At 35.2% G+C, this 26,791-nt stretch overlaps 1 protein-coding gene across 11 annotated transcripts in view; it reads right to left on the reverse strand.

The window, feature by feature from the left end:
• STXBP5 (syntaxin binding protein 5) overlaps positions 1-26,791 on the reverse strand; it is a 107,119-nt gene that overhangs the window by 40,772 nt on the left and 39,556 nt on the right. For all 11 annotated transcript variants that reach the window (XM_059841727.1, XM_059841725.1, XM_059841723.1 and 8 more), the window contains exons 5-14: positions 25,327-25,461; positions 24,199-24,262; positions 21,743-21,826; positions 12,852-12,975; positions 11,716-11,794; positions 5,691-5,845; positions 4,612-4,684; positions 2,608-2,755; positions 2,336-2,403; positions 602-642 (exon numbers count right to left, since the gene is read on the reverse strand). In XM_059841727.1, the coding sequence (XP_059697710.1) occupies positions 602-642; positions 2,336-2,403; positions 2,608-2,755; positions 4,612-4,684; positions 5,691-5,845; positions 11,716-11,794; positions 12,852-12,975; positions 21,743-21,826; positions 24,199-24,262; positions 25,327-25,461 (971 nt within the window). The remainder of the gene's footprint in view (positions 1-601; positions 643-2,335; positions 2,404-2,607; positions 2,756-4,611; positions 4,685-5,690; positions 5,846-11,715; positions 11,795-12,851; positions 12,976-21,742; positions 21,827-24,198; positions 24,263-25,326; positions 25,462-26,791) is intronic.

Below are 26,791 nucleotides of genomic sequence, written 5' to 3' on the forward strand. Positions count from 1 at the left end.
GTTCATCTGTAATGAACTGTCAACTGTCTTATTAGAAAGACTCAAAAGTTTTTAAATCAATAAAGAGGATACTTGCAACTTCTCCCTTAAAAGGTTTATTTATCTGTTTCAGAAAGAAACTAAGTATCTTTAACAGAATCTCCTTTTGACAGATCTATGCTACATAGAATTTTTAAGCACACAATCAAGTAGGTTTGGCTTACCCCCTCCTCTCTCCCAGGTTCCACTCCTACTCCAAACCGAAATTAAAGATCTATAACACTCCAAACAGTCCTCCTCCCAGCTTTTAAACATATACATTGCATCTGCTCCCTCCCACAACCACACACGCCTTAGCCTTTTGGAATCTCACCAGGTTTCCACAAGTTTTCAAAGACAACTGATGATGATTCCAAGATTGCTTTAAACAGCTTTTAAGTACCAGGAGTAAGGTTAGCTCCAGCTAGAGCAATTCAAACATCAAACCTTGTGCCATTTCTACTTTGAATTCTTGCTGCATTTCTCACTGTGAGCTGTGTGGAATATCAGAAGTAATAGACCCTTTAATTGAAGAGGAAAAATCTAAAGCTGCACAGGAAAAATCTCTACTGAAAACACTTACTTGCTGAGGCATCCCAAAACTTGATTGATCCATCAGCATGCCTATGAAATACAAGAAAAGAAGAGATGATGAAATGATTAGTTGGAGTGCTCAACCTCTATGGGAAAGTACACAGTCAACTGTGGGAGCTCAGCACATCACTCCTGATGTCCAAAGCTACCGAGAGAACCCTTGGGGGGCTCGGGAGTCCTGGAATGTTGCCAGAAGCACTTGGTGGCTTGATTTTGATCCATCTAAGGATGTGCCACCGATGTATGAGGAAATGGAACCTGCGAGAATCACTCGGGTGTAAATGGTGAAGGGAAGATATCATTATAGGGTGAATCACAAATTTTGGGGTTTTGGTACAGGGGGGTTGCAAAGACAAGATGGAGGAATCAGGGTGTGCCACCAGGCTCTTCCTTCTTCTTCCTGTCTTCCATCTTCTGGAGTGGTGTTGGCATTTGGGGATTGGTCTGGGATGAGAGTGTAGTTAGTGACAAAGATGATAGGTATTGGGGACAAAAATGTAAATATGATATACGTAGTTTTTGTTATAAAAGATGCGGCCGCCTTGGGGGTGGGCAGAGTGCCTTTGGCTGCCATGCTGGTCAGATCCTTTAGGTAGAGAAAGGACTTTTTAGATAAGAAATAATAAACAATTCTGAAGACCAAAAAAACCTAGCATCCAGACTCATCTTTTGAAGCCCAGCGTGCAAGAGCCATCCTGAGCGTGTGCGGGGGCAGAGACAGACAGCCGACCCCATAGTCAACATTCTATTTTTATTTGTCTTTTTAGTGACACTTTATTTTCAGAGTTTATTAAAAGCAGATATTTTACCAACATGTGCTCCAATTACTTTGGACAGAAGAGACTAAAAAACATTTGAAAGGTAACTTCTTGATGATCCCACTGTAACATATTCATTATACCATTTTAAATATTGAGGCATACCTTACCATGCACTGTTTTTTGAAAGATGCCCTATATTAGGAGCAACACTTGTAAAGAAGATGTCTAAATATACAGTATCCCACTGTTAATGAGTCACCTAACTTGTTTATTTAGTCTTGAGTTTGAGAATCAGATGACTATATTTTTTCATGACTGTCTCAGTCTCTGCAATGTGTAGTACAAGGTGACAGTAATCCTGATTAGGGCTAATGGGCTGTTCCAAAATCACTTTAGTAGCCCTCTCACTTCAAGTGATACACTGCACAGTCATAAATTAAATTTCAGTTATGTTCCTTACAGTAGTATTAGAAAGATCAGTCTCAAAATGATCAGATTTAAGTATTTGCTTGTCCTTTTTGAGATAAAAAATTGGCTTCTCTTTGAGAACTGAGCTCAATAACTACTTAATGGACCTACCATGCTTTAAAACAATACTTAGCTATTTTGCAAAAATCGAAGAATGAAAGGTAATTTTGATCCAAGATACTTTGATAGTAAAAAATAATGTAAATAACAATAATGTAAACAATAATAATGTAAACAATAATGTAAATAACAACAACAACAACAACAATAATAATGATGCCGTGAAACACCTTCTATGACTTTGTTACTACCTTCTGTTCCACATTCTGCTTTACTTTCTCAGCAACACATCAAGGAGATTATGCCAAGGACTTTCTGGTGATCATAATTTCATGAATCACTCAAACAAAACAATGTTTTACAAGAGAAACAAAAAATTCCCACTTCTACTTAATGAGCTAAGAAAGTTATTAGTAGACTATGGTATCACTTACCCTGTAATAATGATCTCTGAATAGCTCTGAGTGATCACACCCCAGTTGCCTCCACTGATAGGCCATTCCTGGAAGATTAACAAATACACTGAGGAAGAAAATATCATACAGTGCAAAGTTAAGGTAAATTACTGCAGATCCTCCCCTGCTATTAGTCACTGTCAAAGGCAGGCTGTCAGGTGTAGCTTTGGTCTTATCATGGCCACTCCTGTTATTTAGAGCTTCTGGTTCTCAGTATTTTAAAATACAAACATGTGTAGTAGATGTTGTACCTTCTTGCTGTAACCTTGACGTTTCTGTCGAGCACCAACTGAATAGAGTGCAGGTATGAGATCCACAGGACAATCAGCAAAATATTCACAACAGGTAACTGGAGACTCATGTATAGTCAAAGGATAGGGATTCTCAAATATAGGATACCTTTAAAGGAAGAAAGAAGCTAACTGTTAATCTAGGGAAAACTTTTTTTTTTAAGTGCAGAACACAAGTAAAATACTAAGGACTAAGCTGGCATTCTTTTCGTACAGAGAAAAATAAATATCAAATTAGACTATGAACAAATAAACTAGACAACTTAACTGCTCATCCAGTACACTATAAAGATAGTGTAGTACTCTAGATGGAATCTCAAGTTTGTACAGTTTTTAGAGTTTTTCTAGAGCATTACTACCCCCTGTCATTTTATATTTTCAAAAGCTTACTAATTTAGCAGCCTGTGGAAAAAATTAAGCGGCCAAGTCTCAGTGGTAGTAACATGGAGCTATGAATTTATCTCTAACTCTTCAGTCTATTCTTCGAGGGATAAAGACAGGAAGACTCCCATCTCACTTTGTACTAGCACACTGTACTAAAACAGGAAGTTGTCCAGGGTTTTGCATGGACAAATTTTGTTTAATCCACTTGCAACTCCAAGATCACTTTCTGAAAATTACAAATAGCAATACTCAAATACCAATTAGAAGAACATACACACCACTAGGTCCATCTGAAAAGTGACAGAGGCTTAATGAGGAAAAAGGTCAATAATACTAACAGAGGTAAATGTATCTGTGTTCAAAGAACATTTATCTCCAGAGAAATGCATGCTATACATTGTTTTCCCTTTTTTATCTCCCCTTTTTTGGTGGAGGTGAAAAGACACAGCTTCTCAACCCGTCTAAAGGAAAAATTAACAACAGATGAAAACATTCTGTGCATCAGGAACTTTATACAGGGCTATATTTAACAAAATATGTCAAATTCCTGGGAGAACACAAGATAAAAGGAAACCTGTGGATTTTTTTGGCATTAATTTTATTTCTTTTTCAGGCGTCAAAAACCTAATAGTTTGAAAGTCAATCATAACAAAGGCCATTGTAAAAACATGAACTGTGGAAGATCTTTTAGTATGAAATAGAATAACCTTTAACATAATTTCAAATTTCAGGCACTTCAAACTAAATATGAATGTTGATACTTCGTTCTATTGGCACATCAGAAACAAGTTTTGGATACAGCATACAGCCATGTAACATTTGGAAAACCTAAATGAAATTGCTCAATTGCTGGAGAGATATGAGGACAAAACTTCATCTTCTTTCAAATTCCATAGAGCCTTCATTCTCCAAGGTGTCACCACTGACTTTGAGGACAAATATTCACAGGTTTCTGTTTTGCCTTACAAGGATGTTCTTCACAAGGATCTTTCTCCATTGACCATTGGAGATTTTTAATCAGGAACAGTACCAAGGTCTTACCTCGCTCCTCTGCTCCTGATCCCTTAACAGTTAGTTGCTATTGTCTACACAAATTTCAATACCCTTCAGAAAAACATTTTGTTGTGTCTAGAATTTTCAATCATCACTAATAATAGTGTATGGACTACTTCATGGACAAAGCAACAAGAGACCCAATGTTTTAGGCAGGTATTATTTGTGAATACTGCAATAGCATACTCCTTTTAAGCAATTTCTTACCACACATGTAAACCAGAGAGCAGATGCTATCATTCATTTATATATATGACATTATTGCACCAGTATGGAGTTACTTTAAGCAATGCAGGTAGTAATTTATTTGGCAATAAGGTCAGCAAATATTTAATGATTACAACAGCCAAAATTACTTGGGTTATCTGACCAGTTCTTCTCCCTGCTGCCTTCCTCAAAACTGCAAGCTTCCCAAAACTTCAAACTTCTGAGGTATTAAGTTAGACTAAAATGCTATAAAGTAGAACAGTAGGCTAGTGTTCTGGAGCCAATGATTTAAAAGACTTAAAAGATTAAGAAGATTCTTACCCATTTTGTGCAAGGTCAATCAGTACTAAGTCTTTTTCTAGGAGAACAACTACAGCATATGGTTCCTGAAAGTCTGAAAACAACAACAAAACATTACCTTTTGGTAAATAAAGCCCATGCATGGAATCAGTGTTTGCACTCTGGCAGCTGAGATTACAAAGCCACTAAGATTACTCTAGTTTTTGAAGATATTTTATATATGCAGACTCCTGAATCACCCAAGTTAAGTTTGGAAACATCATGTTCTTTTATTCAATATTCTCAACAGCTCAAATAACAGAAAAAGGAGCATGCAGAGTAAATTCTATAAGCAGGTTATATGAGTGAAAGAGCCAATTTCTGAGTAACATCCTCCCACCCCTAAACTGCTTTTCCTCATATTCAGTGGGGTTTAAGTTTTACTTGCTTACAAAATGGCTCAAAAGACAGCTGACTTGACAGGAAAATTAGAAACTTGAAAAAGTTTTCAAAGATTAAATTGCCTACTTTCAGCCAGATCTCGAATTCCAAGCTAAGCAGTTTAATATACTCTGATGGAAGCTGACAGCTAAAACCATTGGAACCATCAGCAACATAATACAATTCACCTGAAATATCTACCCAAACTACGATAAGAAATCCCCTGCTGCAGAAGAGAGATTACAGGTTAGTTATGAAATCCATCTAAATATTGGAACGAATAAAGCCACTAAAAGTTTAAAATAATACAAAAATGCTCCTCATGGTTTAGCACTGACTGGAAAGGCCTTTTGTGCCCAAATATCCAGAGATGCACACATCTGCTCCAATAACTACAGCTTAAAGTTGTAATGCTTTTGGTCTGCACATGCTTTTGGGATTAAAAAGAAAATGCTATGAGTAACTGCTTTTTTCTAGACACAAAATTGGCTTTATAATGAACTATTCCATTCATGTTTTGGCAAGCAAACCACACTTCAGACAATAGGAATAACAGATATTGCTGCTGCACTCTGATCCCCAGAGATAAAACAGAAAGACAATCATAAAGAATATTCTGATGGGATAAAACTCCAGCGATAAGAAGTCAAGGTACAGAGAAAAATCTTTACAGAGCCTACCATTAGGATACGGTGTTTCACACAGTGTTAGAAAATCAACAATAGAATAATCCATTTCTAGCACAGCAGTACTTTTCCCATGCATGACTGTTAAACAGGGTCTTCTTCCTACAGTGTCATATGACAAGCCTCCTGAGAGAATGATGAAAGGCTCCCTGGAATAAAACAGAAGCATTTAGGATCAAGTCAGGATAACATGCTAAAAGAGACTGGGCAGGTCTTGCAACTTAATGATACAATTCAATGAAATATCATTAAGCAGAGGTGGAGAAAAAATAATGTAAATCAGCTCTCATGAAATATACAGCTTGGGTATGTATTTCAGATCTTACTCTAACTCTTGTTTAAGTCAGACATCTCCTCCAAACATTTTGTTGATTTAACTAATCTTTATAACTTCTTGGATGAAGATGAGATTTTTTTTTTAAATTGTACTAATTTAAAGTTGTTTCTTTTCTACTGAACTGCAGATTCAGATTTGCTAACAGTCCCATTTTTCCGTAACATAAAACACCCCAGCAAAATCAGGAAGAAACAGTCCCATTTACTTGCTGTACAGTAATATGACTATCTTGGAGATGCAACCAACTGCTGGATAAGCTTTAAAGACAGAACATCTTTTAAGTAACATCACACATTTACTCAAAATGTTTTATCCATTTTTCTCTCTACCACCATGCACAAAATTCAAGAAACTACTTTGTCATACATTATTCCTACTTCAAAATCAAATAGCCAAGAAGAGCAAAGCAGAGATATTTCTTCTAGTCTTGAGAAGAGTTTAGAAACTTCCCTTGAAACTTTTTTTAAAAGCCTTTGCAGAAACATACTTTTAAATACATACACATATTTCCAATATGCACATAATTTACAGTATATCCATAATTAATTGAAAAACAAGATGAAGTAAATATGTTGATTTCACCAGGTATTTTTTTATTTCCTGATTGTCAAGAATCAATCATTTTTATACCACTTATGTTTGAAATAGGATATAATTCTTTTTAGAGAGTAGACTGACTGTAAGTATGCAGCTCAAAAAATAAATGTTACTCATTACTGACTATTGCCTGAAATTTCCCATTATATTTCTGAAGGAAAAATAGGCACTTTGCATATCTATCAGTTGCCTCTGATCTACTTTTCTGCTCACTTTCAGCAGAAGTTCTACCCTTCATTTGCATCTTCCTTGGAAATAGCTAGTATATCAGTATCTGGAGAAAATTTCTACAGAAAAAAACCCCATCCTGATATATTGTAAAAAGAGAGGAAACCTTTTTTTTTTTTTTAATCCTTTCCAATAATACCATCTTTTCCATACTGTCTAAATGGCTTTCTATAGTTGGCATTTGAACCACAAAGTGAGACTAGATATGTCAGAATTCTTGAAAACTGTATATTAAGGGTTAGGTTTATGCCCATGCTGCAGTTCATGAGTTTAAGACTTGGCTGAGATGTACTTTGGGTTTGTAGCACTGAAGGCAAAGCAGACTGAGATAAGCCTCCAGCTTCTGCAAGTATTTCACAATCTGCCTGATCTTCCAGAAAGACCTACGACCCAAGATTTGATAGGATCAAGGAGCACTGCTGGCCGAGGAAGAGACCTCAAAGGAACGGCCATAAATCAGACCAAGGGTCCATCAAATTCAATATCCTGCCTCCAACAGTAGCTCAGAGTGTAAGTCTAGAAGAGGATTAAGTTTTTTCTGAGTCTTCATTTAATCTCAGCTCTTCATTTTGAAACTTCATACAATCTTTTATGGTCAGGTCTATGAAGAAATGTCATGAAAGTTAGTTGAACTTAGTCTGGTATTTTTCAGGATGTCAATGAAGAGAAAAATACTGGTGAGGACTCGTGCTGGAATGATTTACTGCAGTACTTTTTTTGTCCATAGAAATCATCAGGTTTTTTAAACAATAATGCTGCCAGGACAATTTGTAGTAATTATCCTATTTGAAGATTCATTGGTATCAACTGACTTTAACAAAGTAACAAATTTCAATTTTTAATTTTCATACATCACAATGAAAATTGTATGTCAGCTTCTCCATATTTTATTTCTCAAGGTAATCAAACTGCTTTGGGCAGGCTTGCCAGTTTAGATGCAAGAAATGGAAGAGGTAAGAATAAACACTCTGATCTGTCACACAGATTTTTCATAAATGAATCAAAGATTAAACCTGACTTAAGTCTGACAGAAAGACTGCTAAAAGTTTGTGTATGAATTTTTCATATTTTCACAAAACCATGGATTTGCAACGACACAAACAGTGCATTTCCTAATTAAAGTGTTGTCCTTCAGCTGTGATACGTATTAAAATGTTAGTACACATCAATTAGAAATACATCGTTTAAAATAAAAATTTAGAAGAGTTGTACTTTATATAATAGATGAGACTGATTCAGCTTTGGGAATTACATTTTCCTACCTGAAACAATGGAAGACATTTTAAAAAACCCAGGATTCAGATCTTAGAGAATTGCTTTATAGCATTTTTAACAGAAATTTATAGCAGCTGCTCATACAGAGATTCTTTGAAACAGTTCAGCTTCAGCAGGTTTACAAGTAATGCCCTAACATGAATTTCCTCATCAGTGAAATACATATAATTACTTGGAGAATACTATAAGAAATTGACTATAAAAGGGGGCAACAGGTCATTGACAAAAAAAATCAGAAAACACGGGATTAGGTCTTGCAATGTATGAAAACATAATACAATTGAGAGTTGAGTGGCTCACAACCCAGGAGGATGTTTCTGTTCAATTTTAGTAGTAGACTATCAAGTGTGAGCCAGCTTCTGACAATCCAGATGTGTGAGAGAATGGTACATAGAAAAATCAGGTCATTGATACCATCTGGCTTACTTTTCAAACCCTGAGTAAATCTGTGGAGAAGTTAATCCTAGTACGAAGATGGAAAAGACTTCAAGAGTTAGTTTACCTTAATACTTGAAGTCCCGAAGTACTAGTGAAGACAAAGCTGAATTTATTTTGGGAAGTGTGGTTTTTAAACCAATAAGCTGGCACAAAAAGATAGCACTATTCAAATTAAATGAACAGATCAACAACTTTTACTTGGTAGGAGGCATCATCACTAATGTAACCTCGGGATCCCAATTACACACAACCATCTCGCTAAGATGACTCCGTCAGTCAATGATAGCTGCATCAGCTACCAAGACAAAACCCTTCTGAATTATGTTTTATATGGAGACTTTGGAGCTCTAATTTCTATTAGACACAGGCAATTTTACCATATTACTAATATCAACCAGAGTAAATACTGTAGGGCACTGAGCCTGAACATGTGGAAAGTGGCAGCAGGAGGGACTGAATCTGGAGGGGGAGGCAGTGGCACAGGGAAGCTTGACAGTGCCTCTAGATTCACTTCAGACAGAAAAAGTACACATAAAAGCTATATGGGAACAGTTCAGAAAGCTCAAAAGGTAAGCTACCTTTGAAATTCAGTGCTTCTGAAAAGGATGAAGTATTTTAAATGAAGAGTGGCTGCAGTACAGTGACATTATGCTCTGAGATTGCACAAGGAATATACAAAGAATGTACCTTTTTCACCCCTTATTCATCAATAGTAACCTTTCTCCCAGAAATAAAGCTATAGACATACTCTTGTTGTAGGGTAAGTTACTTTGGCTCTGGACACTTCACTTTTTGCACTATTTGCAAAAAACTTAAAAGCCAAACCGACCAAACAAAAAGCAGCATAAAACCCCACAAAGTTAGTCAATAAAGAGGCAGCCCATAAAACCCAGGAGAATCCTCATGTACTCCTTTTGTCCTGACCCCAGTTTTACAATATGGAAAACAAAATGCAGGGAAAAAAAAGTGAGAAGGAATTAAAAAGAGCTGCAACAGTAAAAAGAATAGTGTCTTTAGCCCTTAATATAGGTTGCCATAGGTTACGGTCCTTCCTTCTGCATAGTTCTGAACCACTTTTCCAAAACCAGCTTACCAGAATTAGAAGCAGCAAAAAATAAAAAACCAGTTCAGATCATATCAATGAAATGTTTTCCACTGGATGAGATACTGAAACAGACATAGATCTTTGAGCACTCTAGATAGATAAGGGAGAAACAAATAAGGGCTGATAGAAAGATTTTCAAAATAGAGCATGGAAATAGGGAATATAAGATTTGAAATATATCTTAAATAAGCATTAAATGGTACCTGTTGCATGTAAGCTTTTTTGCTCTGTTTTGTTTTTTATAATTTGTTTTTTAAAAACAGCTTTAGTGAACTGCCATAGAAAAAACGTTATTTGATGTTTCTTACATTGTTTCAGTAGCATAAAAACTTTTGTCCTGTCCAGAAACAATTCTCCTCTGTGCTACAGAAACTAAACCATGAATAAGAAATGACACCACTTTAGATAAAAGTTAAAATCTTGCTCATAATAAACAATTCCAAATGATAAATAGAAAATCTATTGAAAATTTAGGTATTGAAAGGTAGTTCTGTCTTGCCTTAAAATTCTTGTAAGATTACAAGTGAAACTGAAAATTGAGTACAAACTGAAGTACACATAGCAGTAAATGAAAGGAGATTTCCAGTGCACTGCTTCTCTATCACAGTGCAGACTGATGTGGTTTTGCTTGTTGCAGGATTTTTTTTCTCCTCTCTTACTTAAAGTTCAGGAAGGGTTATCAATAATTGTACATTTATAGTACACTGAAGACAGAAAACATTAGAGAGAAGAGTAAATTGAAATGTATCAAAACATTCAGTTTGGATAAACACCAGAAAGTGAGAGGTGCAACAGGGGAAAAAAACCAAACCAGGAAAAAGTAGCTTCCCTAAACCACCAAGAATTATTAGAAATTATACTAGAATGAACTCCTCAAAAGATGTGAAAAGTCAAGTAGTTTTCACATCGTAATACTATGTCACAGAACAAGCTCCAAACTAATTGTCTCTTTATGAATGACTATTCATAACAAAAGAAGGCTTTTGATTGCAGAAATTGTAATTTGCTGAAGCTGAGGTTTTTTGATTCTCTCTCTTAAAATCAGCTTTTGATATTTCAGGTTTTTTTGATATTTCAGAGAAAGGGTTACTCAGATAGTTGTAGACTTTTGCAAGTAAAATATGGCTTTCCAGATGATGATAGATTTTTATAAAACTGGGAGCCAGACACAGTTTTAAGTTTCTATTTACCTCATTTTTAGAGAAAATAATAACAGTTAAAGCCAGTGATATTATGAGTATATAAACACAATACTGTATTGTATCATTTAATTAACCATCTTCTACATATTTGAATGTCTGAAAAGTAAATAAAAACGGTACACAAACACCCCAAATAGAAAAGAAAACAAACAAAAATAAAAATCAGCTTTTGCAAATAGCTGAACAGATTTCCATGAATATTTTATCTTATATTGCACTTTTTACTCAACACTTTATAACCACAAATAAAAGAAATTCCACACAGTTCAGGAAATCCATCCATCCTAGCTGCAGTCTGGATAACAAAACATGCTACTCTATAGATCCTGTAATTGCATCTGCGCCTCTTGTTGCAATTACTGCTTTGTTACATTCTCAATGTGCATAATTAGGCACATTTCACTGCATAAATTACTGCACTCTCCAAGAAAAACTTCTGTTAATAACATTTTAGGGGGGAGGAACATGTATTCAAAATTAAGAATATTCAGTTTGGGATAATATTTGTCAAAGTTCAATTTATCATATCTGTGTTTTGGTGTCTTCTTTGCTTTATCAGCCTTTTTTTCATTCAGAACTCAAAAAATTGAGCAAAAATGCATACAAGTTTTAGTAGCATGAAAGAAGAGTGCAGATAATGCATTAGCAGCATAGTTGGTTTGTATAAAGTAATTCATTCACACAAATATTTGTATTTTATTCATCAATATCTGATTTATTAAAGCTAAAACAAAGCTGTACCATCAGAATATGCACCCCAACAACTGGGAAACAAAGTCCATTCCCAGAGTGTTGCACTGTTACATATGCTCATTTTGCATACAAAACAAGTCTTACCCAGCTCTAGTTGTTTTATATTCCACCTTAAGGATAGGTTTGCAGGGTTCTGGCTTCTTTCCATCCTTCAGCTGCTTTCCTAAAGTAAATTATTTTCCTGCATTAATCTTGCAGTTCCGTAACATTATGGCAAGTAATGAAATTCACTGTGCAGCTTGAGAAGTATAAAATTCACACAACATTTATTCAACAACTTTGACAGTTATAGAGTATGCCTTGGAATAATATAATTAAAAATTTCTTAAAGCTCTCAACACACCAACTTTGAAGGTTTAGGAAAAAGAGCAACTCTAAACCTGACTGCTGTAGAAAATTTATTTTCAAACATATAATCTTCCCCTAAAGTGCTGTTTTAAGTAGCACTAGGAGATTTAAAATTTATGTTGTGTCTACCCTTTTTCAATTAAAATTGGTCAGCTTACAAGTAAAATGAGGTTTATCCTGAGTAGTATGCTTAAGTGCTAAGACTTCAATTGAGCATGAAAAGCCCACTCTCTCTCAGTTATCCTCACTGTGCAATTATCCTCACTGATACATCCACACTTAAAAACCTTAAGTAAATAAGTTGCTAAGACATGAAATAGAGACATGCACACCATGTAACCCTGGCATTTGTGTACAACTTACTTGAAGAGCAGCAGTATATTTCACAGAAGAACAACATGTAATGTTAATTTCCTAGATTAACATCAATGAAAGACCTTTCAGAAGTGGGAACATCTTGCCAGATGCTATCCTTGTTCTGTTACAAACCCTTCTGAAAATTTATGTGGTAATCTACACATTTATACATAAAACAGGTGCTTGCTTATATGTATTTTAAACAATCTATGGGATTGTAATATAAGCAATTCTGGCAAAATATGCATTAGTTAACTCTGAGATCAGCGCCATGGTGCGAAAGACAAACTTAAAGATTAGAGATTTAGAGGAAGCTGCACTCATTTGGATTCTTATTTCATAAAGAATTTTTTTCAGGTGAAATCTATGAGAAATTGGCATGGCTGAGAAAGATTTTTACTGCATCGCAAGTGCACTTTTAATACTTGTTTTTTTGCAAAACGCACTTCTATTAAAAACAAGTTCTCCGTGTTTTAAGAGCTGTCAAGTGCAGTGGGTATCCATTTTCATCTTACCATGTGGAGTGATTGTCTGGAATGGTTTGGTAGGAGATTTTACATTCCATATGGTCAAGGTACCATCTGAGTGACTACAAATGAATTGTTTTCCTTCATGATGCCAAGCCACAGAATGGATAGCCTACGCAAGAGAAAGCAGAACAACATAGGTTGTGCATCTAATATAATTTTATTCTTACACCTTCCTCAAGGCCATTAAACAGAAAACACCAATTAGAAAAATTACTAATTAAATAATACCTACCCTATTATGTCCCAATTTACCCATGTCAAGTTTTTCTTACATAAGTAGTACTCTCTGACACACTTTACCCATCAAAAATACTGTCTTCATTGTAGTGACCTGTTTAGGGAGAGCAAGAACCCACCTTCCTCAGCATAGTACTGAAGTATTCTTCCATGAAGGGTAGCATGAAGAGAATAACTGCAAGCATTTATTTAAGCTTTGCTAACCAAAATTTTTCAGCATTGGGAAAAAAATATTGCCCAGACAAAAAACATGGGATGAGATTATGAAGTTCAAGTATAACATATCTTTTTGAGATGTTTATGTGGATGTGCACAAGAGGCAAGCATGGGGTAAAAACTTCCATGAAAGAAGAATTGAAGTAACAAGACTTTTTTGAAATTATGGTGATGAAAGCAAAGTATTAGCCTGGATGCTCTAATATTGCTATGGTAGCTTCAAGGTGCAGGAAAGCAAAGGAAGCTACAAGTAAATCTTTCCATAAATACAAAATCATCTCTAGATACCTAAAATTTGGAATGATTACACCATGCCACATAAAAGCTACAGAAAACAGCTAAATTAATAAAATCTAGTTGCTGCCTTCAGGCAAGAGGAAAGTAAACAATGATGCAAAGAATACAAATAAGGCAAAAATATTAACTAGCAAGAAAGGATTGGTGCCATTTCATTTCTGCTTCCAGCAACTCTGTTAGTTATAGCATGAAAATATCAGTAAATAATGAAACCTTAAAGTATTTCTACGACCCAGAAGGTACAAAAGGAACTGTTAACTGCAAGAAATACAGAACTTTGGTATTACTGAAAAGCTAGGTTTTATCACAAAGACATTACTCTAGCTAAACTAGAAAAGCAGGTGCTGAATAAGTGAAAACTGATGGACTTTACAATACCCTCAGCGGACACCTTCAGTAGTGATTCTGTCTGTAAGAAGGGCTTACGCTCACTCCAGCTGTGCAGGGACCTTGGGATTTCCTCTGTGAGGAGCCCTGGGTGTGTGAGCAGAAGTGAACTGTAATCAGCAATGACAGCTTAGGCAGCAATTACTGGGGGAAGAGCACATCTGAGGACAGATCCAAGCGAGCTTTGCTCAAACTGATCATACACAGATCAGGTCTTCATGTTTCATGAAGTTATACAGAGAGACAAGACAGTTTCCAACAAACTGAATAGGAGAATCCAGAGCTTAAATGACAGAGAAAAATGGCTATGCTACAGGAGTCTAGAGTCTCCAGTAAAAATTTCCCCAATATAAATTAATATAACATCTGGATATATGTAAACTACAGATTAAGTTTAGCATTTCTTTGTGAAATTTAATATTGTTCCCTATGCCTTGTGGAATTACTATAGAATTTTTTTAAGACAGGTGTTGTGTACCAGTATCACATCTACACATGTAGCTCAGAAACAAACCTACATTCCTTACATGAAGTCTCCTACTATCAAAGTGAAATACTCTTGCCCATTCTGCCTGTCAAATAATTTTTTATATAGCAAAAGCTGGTATTATAAAAGAAATCTTGCATAAATATTGAATTTTTATTTACCAACATCATATCAAATAAAGCAAGGGATCAACAATTTTGAGAGTGCAGACTCAGTAAAGAGAAGTTTGCATTTAAAAAAGCTCATCACTGACAAAATAAATGTCTACAACAGGCTTAGCAATACAATATAATCAATATATTTTACATTCTCCCTTATGAAGTCTAACCTTGACAACAGTAGGCAGCCCATAGTGTAAATGAAACAGTTTGGTTCACATTTATGTAGAAATAGGTCTGAAGAACTCTTTCTACAGTAAGAAAGCAAGTTTCACAAAAGGAAGCAAGAATAAATCTGAGAAAAGATCACTTCTTTCCCTTCTTGAATAAGATGTCAAGAGAAGGGAAATGCAAAAACTTGTTGATCTTGAAACAGCATTAATGCTTAAGAAGATAAAAAGATCTGAGCACAAAGAAGAAGGATGACTGCTCTCACTTTTTGCAAGGAACATGGAGGTAAAAAAAACCTCTGAAAGAGAACAATGAGCCTTTCAGGTTTATGGCTATTTCTATTTACTGTCTAGTTTTAGTCTCTTTAGTTTTAGAGTCACTTGTTATATTTAGTAATGCAGCTAAATATTTGAAATATAAGCTTTATGTTTTTAAAAATGATCCAACTAACAACTCTCTGGGTTGTGTATGATAAACTTTTGCATAGAGCAATATCCTTTGCTATAGCACGATTCACAAATTCTTGTAAGCCTGAAAAATAAAAACCAACTTCATAAGTAGCTCCAGCACTATCTCAAGGTACACAACAAGCTGGCCTAGCGACAAGAAAGTTATAATGAAAAGAGTGCAATAACCCTAAGTAGTACTAGTTAGCTGATAGCACTAGCTGTTGACTAGCAAGATTCTCAATCACCAAAACAAAACTGATATCTGAAAAATCATTTCTATACATAAGAGCAAAGAAGTTTTAACATTTTCAAGAGTTAATATTAGTGCTGGAATCTGGAGAAATGCATGAAATAGAAAAATGAAGCAGAATCCACTGAGTCTGCAAAACAAATCTTCTAAGACACTAAAGAGCCACTAGGAGTAGTACATTTTTATTCTAATATTTTATGCAAAACTTACTGATGCAGAATAAAACACTCTGCTTTAATCTTAATTCTCATCATGATTAAAACTTCCTGTTTTCTTTTTGGTACCATAATGCAGCAGTATGCTTATATCAGATTTAACTGTGTCTCAAATCTTTTCTGGTCATATGGGACCAGAAAAAAAACCCTTATAACAAGATCATACCCAGGTAACACAAAGGACTGTTGTTATTTTTAAGGCATTTGTATCCATAGTTGGAGTTGTCTGCACAGGTAAACTGAGTCTTGACCTTACTTCCATTCTGAGTCTTTCCGCTAAGGAACATGAAACAAATACAGGGAATCATTACAGGAACTCAAACAGAAAGAACTCTAAGAAAAAAGTAACCAACTTTTTGTCTAGATAAAACTTTATATTTAATTAATTACCAGGGAAGGTTTCCTACTAGAAGTATTCCTACTATCCTCTTCACTTTAATTCAAATTTAAGGTACCTGTTCTGAACTCTAGGGAAGTTTGTTTCAAACTTCTGAGACAGTTATGTATTTTCTGGGGAAGTGGGGAATTGAATCTTACATTTTTTAACTAACAACACAATTGACTTTGCTGTCCTACATATGCCTAGACTTTATTAGAAATTGTAGAAACTATCCCTGAGTTTTATGTAGAGACAGGCTGTACTCAAACACAAAATCAATTCACCATCTGTTCCAGAAAGATGATCCCATGTGGAAAAATTACTGCTATGCTGCCTGCAAAGAAGGTGAGTATACCTGATTTTAAGACTGAAAAATTTTTGCAGCAACTGCAGCAGTTAACTGAGGGAGACTCTGCAATCACAAATAAACCAAAAAAAGTCCGAGGAACAAAATTAAAAACATTTATATGCAAGACTCCTACAAAAATATCTTAAGTAGATCACTAGCTTTTCAAGAGATTATTGCATACTTAAAAACATTTTGCGAAATTTATTTTCTTCTGCAATAGCTTGTAAATATCCCTGGAAATAACTATTAGTTCTTGGTACTTTTAAGAAGTACAAAAATGAATAATTTAAATGCAACCTTGCAATTTAAGAGACAAGTTCATCAATAAAGACCAAAGCTTTTATGGTATTTTTCCACCAGGGAAATTTAGCTGTTTCAATTCATTAAATACTGATACAAATAATCTCATTCTTTTAAATTCATACATATTTTAGCCACACGCATATGATTTTGGAACATTTTGAGACCACTCTTCTCATCTGTCATGGTTTAACCCCAGGCAGCAACCAGGCGCCACAATGCTGCTCACTCACCAGTGGGATGCAGGGAAGAATTAAAAAAAAAAAAGGTACAACTCATGGGTTGAGGTAAGAACAGTACAATAACTTCAATAAAAAGAAGTACTCAGCACAACTAAAACATCCGTGTGTTATCAAAGTTATTCGTAGTGAATCTAAACACAAAGCTCTTTGTTAGGTAGTAAAAGAAAATTAAACCTATTCCAGCCAAAACCAGAACAGTGAATGGAGAATTTCAATGACGTAAACATAAAAGTTATTAATTTAAGCAGTTTACCCTGTTTTCAAGAGAAATTTTTTAATCCACTTTTCTGACACCAAATTTAGACTACTGCAAATATGGAATGCACAAGAGATATTGCTAAGTCCTTTCATAATTCCTTGGATTTCTCAATGATCCTTTACTCTCTTGTGACATTAATTGAGCTTGAAATACACTGTGCGTGACTGGCAAAGTCCATGATTAGTTATTCTGCAAACCAGACTGGTTATTTACCATATCTTATCCAGATTTCACAGCCTTATTATGACAGCCCTTTAATTTCCATGGATATGGGCAGCATTTTTGCCTAAACATGAACAGATGATGATACTGATTCCTTTTCTACCAAAGTATACAAAGAAAGTGTTTTAAATTTTGGGAATACTTATGCTAACTCTCTTGTCAACAACCTAAGGAAGGGAAAAATTTGCTGTGAAAGGAAGAAAATAAATAAACAAATGTAGCTAATGAGACTTAAATGACAATACAACACGAAGATTGTTTCGATGACATGAAATACATTGACACACTTTGGTTTCTGGCAAGTCACATACCAGGGTTGTTTCTCTTTCTCCTGTCCTCTTAATTCCACAAGCTACTTTGACATGTTTTTAATGCTCCAAAATAATCTCTTACACTCAACCATGTACCAGAACACTGAGTCTAAAAATAGTAATCTATAATGCATTATAGTTAATGCTGTCAAAGCTTACTTGACATCAGAACAAACAAAATATTACTTGAAGAACAGACTTGATTATAAAACAAGCTTTAGTTTTAAGAAGTTACAGTTGAGGGATTTGTCTTGGTTATTTTTTTTTTAGGAAAAAGCAATACTTGAGAATTTTATTTGTTTCATGAACATACAGGTTGGGAAATGACTGCAATATGAACTGTATTTCTCATTACAAATTCACAGCTTACTTAAATCCCCAATGTCTGCATATAAAAGGCTTAAGAATGGTGCAAAAGGAATTTAGTCTTACTGTTTCATTGAGCCTGCCCAAGACAAAAAGGGATGTTTGAGTAAAGGGCTACAAAGAAATTTTCTAAACAAAAGTTCATTCACAGCTGCAGTTCCACTATGTACAAATAATTTCCTCTGAATTCTCGGTAAAAGAATGTTACATTTGTGCATTACTCTAACTAATTCTTAATATTCAAAATATTACTGTTATAATAAAAAATATACCCTACTTTAAGTTCAGGATTTAATTAATAATATAGAAAGATCAAGCACAAATTATAGCTAAATTCCCTGAATTTTCCTGTAAGTAGAATGTTCTGGAGGGAAGAATATGCCAGCAATCAGCACTAACCTTAATCATGACCTATAGCTATGTTCCCCAGCCATGGTTAATGTTACCCACCTGCTCCTGTCCTTGGGGTGAGTGTCCTAGTGTCCTTGTGCTGCAGCTATTGGCCCAGGGTGCTGGGAAGGCACACGTGTTCAGACAGGAAGAAAGTGTGCACGGTGTTCCATTAACCTGGCTTTCAGGCAACAAATGAGACTGCCCTACCACAACATGGGAATTTGCTTCAAGAAAGCCTCCTAAAGGTCAGGCCATTTGAAATTAAACCAAGCAGGAAGCTACAAACCCATATAATTGGATTCAAAATCTTCCCTCAGGAAATAACAGGTATCTTTCCATAGACCTCTGGACACACAGACATTTTGACCCTCATTATGATCTTCCTCTGCTAAGGAAGAAAGGATGACATTTGGATCCCTGCAGATATCTGAAGTTTTGAGTTAAGAAAGTTGCATCAAATGATGGCAAAAGACCGCACAGACCTTCAAGTTACATGCTTTGAGAATAACATCATCTACAAAGTGATGAGTGAGGAGGAAACCAATCCAATGGCAAAGTTTCTAGCAAATGTTCTTTATGGTATCAATGTCCTGGCCACCCTGCTCATGATGCCTGAGGAAGCCCAGCCACCCACTAAGATGGCGAGTGTGACAAGACTGGACTAAGTAGCTCTCTTCTTACTGGTTGTCAACTCATCACTCAGAAGAGCCCTCATCAAGAACAAGCAGAGAACCAAGTGCATAAATCCTGAGGCTTAAAATCCTGCTCCTGCTACGGGGCAGAATGTCACATGCATTACCCTCAGTGAGAGAAGAGGTGAAGCATGTTGTGACATTAGATGCTCCCTGTCCCTTGAGGGTAAGTTGGCGCAAATATTCATGATGGAACACAGCCCTTACAGTCAATGCGTGCAAGAAGTTCTCCAACAATGCCATGAAACCAGGAAATCAACAAGAAACTAGCCAGAAAGATTCTCTGCACAGAAATGTCCAAATTTGCACAGTTTGTTAGCAGGAAACAAACTGGCAAAGAACTTTGCTCTGTGTCACAGCAAGCACAGACAGAGGAGATCTCTTGAGACAGGACACTGCTCTACTCTGAGTCTTCTGTGTGCACTCTTGTGAGCAAGGAAACCACTACATTTCCAGACTGGCACTTTTTTCTCTTCCCTTCCTAACCATTCCCAAGTTATGATAAACACATTTCTTTACTGAGTCTGACCTGAGATATTTCATTACTTCTTCTGCAATCAAAAATCTCAAATTGAACACCTAGATGCATTCATTTCTAAATCTTAAAGAAATTCAAAGATGGAACACCTGAACTGTTCACTGATCTCAAATCAGAATTGGTTACAAAAAGCAGTGAGGCAGATATTAAGTTAATTTTTAAATAAATGGACCACAAAAAAAAAAAATCAGAATAAGCAGCATGATGACTATCTTAGACAAGTTTCTAGAAACTGCATCAAAATTTTAATAAAGAACAGAGTTAATTGACAAATGGAAGAGTATAATACACCAGATAGAAGTAGTCAGCATGCTTTTTGTGAAAGGTAATTATAGTCAAACAAACCTCCGAGAACAGTAAGAGGCATGAGGTTCATGGAAACACCACTTAAGCTGTCTACAAAATTTTCAAAGTCCTTGAACAACGTATTTCAAAGGAAGCTAAAACTAAACAGATTAGAAAGCTTTGAACAAATAAATAACTGGTTAAAGAAGTAAAGCAATCTGGAATAAAGACAGGCTGGCACTAATTGATTAGTTCATGGATGAAGCTAAACGGTAGAGACCCTCGGGGATCTCATCAGCTCAGTTTATTCATAAACAACTTGGAAAATTAGAACAACAACATTAAGATGGTAAAGTCTGCTGACACTACCAAACCACACTCAAAGTAGAAATCAGGATTTCAGTGAAAACCTGCAGAAAGACTTCAATTTTTACTGTCCAACTATGTCAATGGAAAACAATGCCTAATATCAGGACTTTGACCTGACAAGTAACACCTGAAGAACAAGTCTCTGGTTTTATAGCTGATTGTTTCAAGGAAGCATCTGCTTTATGCCTGCAGCATCAAAAGGCTAATCCAATATCAAGAGAAAAAAAAAAGCAAGGCCAAAGACAATTATTCCACATGATAAATCCAGTGTGCTCACATCTTCATATATACTATGCTGCTGTGTTTCTGTTTTACAAAACAAAGACAAAATAGAATGGTTAAAAAAGTTAGAGAAGAACACAACAACTAAGAGGTCTAGGAAGAAAAAGATGGTAAAGACATGAGTAAATTTATGAAAAAAAAAAGATAAAGGGAATTAATTAGGTTAATGCAATGAAAATAGAAGGAAGAAAATTTTTTTTTTGCCTAACACACTCTGGGGCTTATATGGACATTTCTGATGATCTAAGGCTTAGATTAATTCAGAGCCTCCTCCTCCAAGCAAATTCTTCATTGGTAGAATACATACCAGTACAAGTACTGAACTGCCACCAAAAAAACCTAACAACCCCATCCCCCTCCCCCCACAAAAACTCTAAAGCTGATACTGAACAATGACAAAGCCATTTTAGAGTCAACAAAATGCAATCAAGACCCATCTTATATTATTTTAAATGAAATACATCAACTTGTATATTATGCTGACTCATTTTTCTTAATCTCAATTGTTCAAAAAGTCTGTTCTCTCAATAATCAAGTTTTAAAGAAAAGAATGGCACCTAATGCCAACGTTTTTTTAAACCTTCCCCAGTCTTATTTCAAAGAGAATTGATCATGATCTTATTTGACAGAGAAAAGGTGGTTAGCGAAATGTTGTAGTGAGACTATTTATTTAGTGGCTTCTTCTCTTCTTTTCTCTCTCAGTTCCCAGAATATGTGAGAGATTCCAAATTACAGAAATTGCTAAACCATCTTGTTTAAGATCTAAAAGCTCAGTGAAGAAATCCAATCCATGCCACCATTCATTACTTTACAGACTTAAACTCAGTGAAGTTATTTGGTCTGAAGTTTATTATCCAAGCCCCACTGCTCTTTTACAGAAAATTTCCAGTACTTGCAGTTTCAAAGAGACGTAGTTATTGATCCACTGGTGACAGAAGCAGGAGATTAAAAAATAATAAAAGTCACCATTTGAGTAGTGAATTATATCCTCAGAGTAAGTAATGCAGATGAAAAAATATTACCTCATCATGTGTATATCTGTAATCTGCCTTCTTTGACTTCAGGTCCCATAATACCACTGTCCCAGATTCAAAGCCAATCAGAAGCTGCAATAAGAAGATACATTAATTCTTTGTAAGGAAAATCAAAATTATATAACTAACAATGCCTGAGGTTCTTGTCCAAAAAGATATGCAGTGTAATAGTATATATAGTAACAGCAAGTAGTTATAAAAACAAAAATTAAAGAGGCAAAGGCCTCAACATTAGAAAGGTTAACTTTGTACTTATTGGCCTCAAGTTCCAGAAAATATAATGGACATTCATGCATTATTAGAAAAAAATGAAGGCATCCTTCTGAAGTTTCCTTGGAAATCACTTTGAGTTGCAGAAAGATCTATATTAACCCTTGCTGTGTGTATTCCACCTTGAGTGAAAATAGGAGGTGTTGAGAAGGAGAACGTTATTGTGCATTTTCCTCATTGGAATTCATTCTGCTTAAGTTTGCTGGAACAATACAACATTCCCCCTGAAGTTCTCAGTAAGAATTCACTGTCTATAAAGAAACTATGTACTATGAAGTTTCTCTAGAAGTTAATCACAATTGAGATAACTGGCTGAGGTAACCTCAAAAACATTATTTGTTCATAGGAGAAAAGCTAGATTAACTAAAGTAGATAATTTCCCAAATAATCTTTTTGCAAGAAGCAAGTTTAAATCTTTACTGCAGGGAGTGAAGACTCAAATTGCCCATAACAGTTGGTCTAACACATCATTGACTATTTAAGTGTTTCAGTCTCCTAACTTAACTGCTACTTCTCTTAATGGCAAAAAAGGAAATAAACCATGTCCAACATAAGGCAATAGTAACAATCTACTGCCACACCTAAAGGTCTTGCCTGGACAGCCTTTTCAGCACGTTAAGATTTTTAAGGTGCACAGCTGTCTCCAGTACAAAAATAACAGATGTCCTACAAGCTTACAAATAATAGATTTCATCTGTTTTGGTGGTATACAGCACTAAAATATCATAAATATTAGACACGTTTGATCTAGTAGAAGTGAATATTCAATTTTTCCCATTATCATTAAGTATATGTAGGCAAGATTATTTTTAAGTGATCATATGCCATATGACATTTTTGTTTTTTAACTTAAAACATTAGAAAATCCACTGTGATTAGAAAGCTAAAAGCATGAACACAATTTAAAAGTATGCACATGTGGGATTTTTGCAACTGCACCGGGCTTTTTTAGTAATGTTTTTCTTAGGATAAATAAGAAAAGCATAAAGTCAAGATCTCAAAACACTGATTTACAGCCTGATGAATAAAACCAGTAATTTTTAAACTTTAATTGACAATAATTAGATGTGGGGTGGAATACATCAAAATAAATTGATCACTTGTATTTCCTGAAATTACAACAGCTTCAATGCATTCATATGCTAGAGTCCATAAGCCTGGAATGTAATTCAAACCTAATTCTACAGAGAAACCCATTAGTTATGCACTTACTGCAGTGAACATCATACTAATAAAAAAACCTCATTAAATTCTCTGCTGGACTGAAACCTCAGGTGTTTAGGGTACAAGCTGACAAGTAGCTAAAGCTTTCAAACCACTGCTAAGACAATGGGATCATTCCCTATCTCCAATTTAATCTACTACTGATGTGAAAAACACAAAGTAGACAAAAATTATTTCTCCAGCATATGTAGAACACTAGTAAGCAAAATGGTATGTCACAGGACAAGGACTCCTGTCTTGCAAGGGCTTCAAGAACAAGCACTGTAAAGCTTCTTTTTAAGATGAACAGATGATTATGTTAATACTATCACATAAGAATGAAAATACAAGTCTAATACATAGATCTTTCTCACATATTTTTCTTTACATTTCTGAAATATCTTGCTTTTCTCTAGGCCAGTTTCATCAGCAAACAGCATCTAGGGATCATAATAAATGGCCTAATATGGGAGCATGAGTTAGATGTCAAATTACACAAAACCCTGTCTCAGATTAGTTAATCTAAAGACAAAGTACATGGTATTTTATAAAAATATGCTATATAAATAAGCATTTTAAAGTTGTGAAATAACACACAACAACATGATGAAGTGGAATTAATTTCCATCACACTTTTAGCATTCTAGTTATGATTGTTTTTTTGGTAACATCCTAATTTTTATTTCCATAAGGAAAATCTTTGCTTTTGTTTCCAAAAGTTTTTCAGCTAATCATTTTCATCTCTGTTTTCAAATTACAAGATGATTCATTCCAGTAATGTGTCCTACACTCATGTCTGCACTTGGTTTTATGTTACTTTCAACAAAGTAACTTTATGTTACTTACAACAAAGGCCTAGAACCTTTGCTGTCTTCATATACTTCATCCTTCCTTAAATAGCAGTGGTATCTATACTTTAAAAAAGTCTTGCTGTGAAAATAACATATTGAAGAGTCTTTAAAATAGCCTACCTTTCCTTCATCCATTGGATTGTCACTAATGTGCACAACAGGTCCTGGGTGAGATTTGGATGACCTAAAAAAGAAATATTTCCATTAAAAAGAATTGTCCCCTGCCGTAAATGGTACCTCAAAATGATTTGAAGTAATACAGATTCTGCAGATACAGACTCCGTGTAAAAAAGTTGTGACATTTCAAAATGGAGTTACTTTTACTTTTGTCTTCAAGCCCATAGATACTTTGTCTGTTTGTAGACACAACAACAAAAAAACCACAAACCATTAACTTTAAACATTTTATCTTAGCATCTGTTGTTACAGACACTGCAGATAAAATGATTACTTTTACACTGGAATACAGGTTTTGCCACTCTTCATAAACTGCCCAAGATGGCCATTGTTACAATAAGAGAATTAACACTTTGTGTGGACTTCCTGCTGATGAAGAAGATGCACTAATAAACAGCTTTGTTTGCTTCAACACCCTTTGGCAAGTGATGGACTTCATTTTGGAAAGAAGATGTACTGGGAACAAAACACCAGCACAAGAAAGAGCAGCACACAACCACATCTTTCCCCCACAAACCATTATATTTGTAAATACAATTTTAACATTGAAAAAAGGAAATGCAGTGATGATAGCTATAAAATGTATTTTGGTCTTGGAATAGACTTTAAATTTGCATTTCAGAAAGTCACTTCCAATTCAGGATATATCAGCCCTCTTAAAAAATGCATTATCTTTACACTTTGGTCTTTAATCCCCAACTCTAGAAACGACATGTCTGTCCAAGTACCAGCCACACTATATTTTATTGTATATTATTTTTTCTTCTGTTTTATCCCAACACATTGTGATTTTTACACCTACTTCTATACTATCTATTTTGTCTATTTCCATGGCTATCCCAGGAGCTATTATAAAATACTGCTAAATGGCAGAAACATATTAACATTAGCACTTCACATTCTTGAAAATAAAAATATCTACATGACTATGTATTTTGATAGGGTGTGTAGTGCAGTAAGATGAATATGGAGGCCTCTCTAGATAACAATGATATTCCAGCAACTGATGTTATCAACAGCTGGGATATTGCTGTTCCCTCCCCTCCAGAGACAAAAATTGGTTAAACTCACAGTTCAATGGCTTTATTCCACATGATGACATAGCCTGAGAGAGTAAATGATTCCACATTGACAATGTGAATGTTTCCTCTTTCAGTGCCCACATATAGCCATTTGCTTTGGAAAGGCAGGTGACAAAATGTTATCCTGAAAGACAAAGCCACCAAAAAGGAATTAAATAAATGTCTTTTTGATATCCTACATTGCAAGGTCTATGCTACCAAAAGGCAACAGGCAAACAGGAACATATAAGACAAGTTTGAGGTAAAGTAGAAAATCCAGTACATGACCAAAGTAAGAGACGAACAGACAAAGTAGAACCTTAGGCTGAACAAAAAAAATAGAAAGCAAGGTATTCTAAAACTCATAAAGCATGTAAAAAAACCCCAGAAATTACAGCCACCTTTAAAAATTTTTGAAGGTATTTGGTTGCTGTCATGTCAAACTTAAAATACAATACTCCTAAAGTCTCTAAATCTCCCTTTGGAATCTATCTATTTCAAGTTTTAAAGAACAAAGGATTTTAGAAGTTTTCACATGCAGATAAGGCTGATTTCAAGTAAGGAGACAGACAAAAGATATAACTCAAGAAAAGTAAGTTCGCATAAGGCGAAATTAATGCCTAAAGAGCAAGCCTTAGAATAATCCTAAACAATTATAAAAGTCACTTTAAAAGTAGTTTAAATTTCAGGCTGTAGCTTTACTTCAATCATGTTTTAAATTTCTGCCTTGTAGTTTTTTCTTCTGCTAGAAAGGTGTACCTGCACAAGACTCAACAGCTAACAACTGTATGTACCAGCAGAGGACTCCTCTTTGACTGAAGCTCCAGCCCAAATACTAGCATTTGAAAACCTCATTATTTCTGCACCCTTGGGTCCTGATTACTGTTGACTATTTCTTCAAGATAAGGAAATTACCTCTGTACAAACTGGCAGAATGCTAACTCGAAATTGGAGTCTAGAAACTTTCTGGAAACTCTAAACCATTTTAATCTGACAGGGTCTGACATTGAAAGAAATTGCCAAATTACCTAGCTATCGAACTTGGGCTTTCAGAAATGCTTTAGTGATAAGGTAAAACAATTATTCCACAAGAATTTGTTCTGTCGGCTCTAATCCTTGGCTTCACAGTTTTTTATGTGCTTGTTTTCTCCCAGCTGGGTTGCTTATTGCCAAATCCATGCATCACTTCACAAGTCTGTTAAGTATTTATGCAAAGAACAGCTTTAGATCCTTTGCATTAGATGCTGCATACACACACTAACTTGAGCTGAAAGGAAAATCTAACAACAGCAAAGAGAGAAATTGCGGTGGCCAAAGAGATGTTAATATGCACTGCAGATTTCAAAAGTTAAGACTTCTGTAGTGATACTACCTGGATTCAGATCCAGATACCCCTGGATCTTGGGGTTTTTCCAATTATTTCTCCCTTATTAGGAAATGGACTTTGCTCAAGTAAATATTAATCTACCTGCTTT

The sequence above is a fragment of the Haemorhous mexicanus genome, chromosome 3 (genome assembly GCF_027477595.1).
Source record: "Haemorhous mexicanus isolate bHaeMex1 chromosome 3, bHaeMex1.pri, whole genome shotgun sequence".
NCBI lineage: Eukaryota > Metazoa > Chordata > Aves > Passeriformes > Fringillidae > Haemorhous > Haemorhous mexicanus.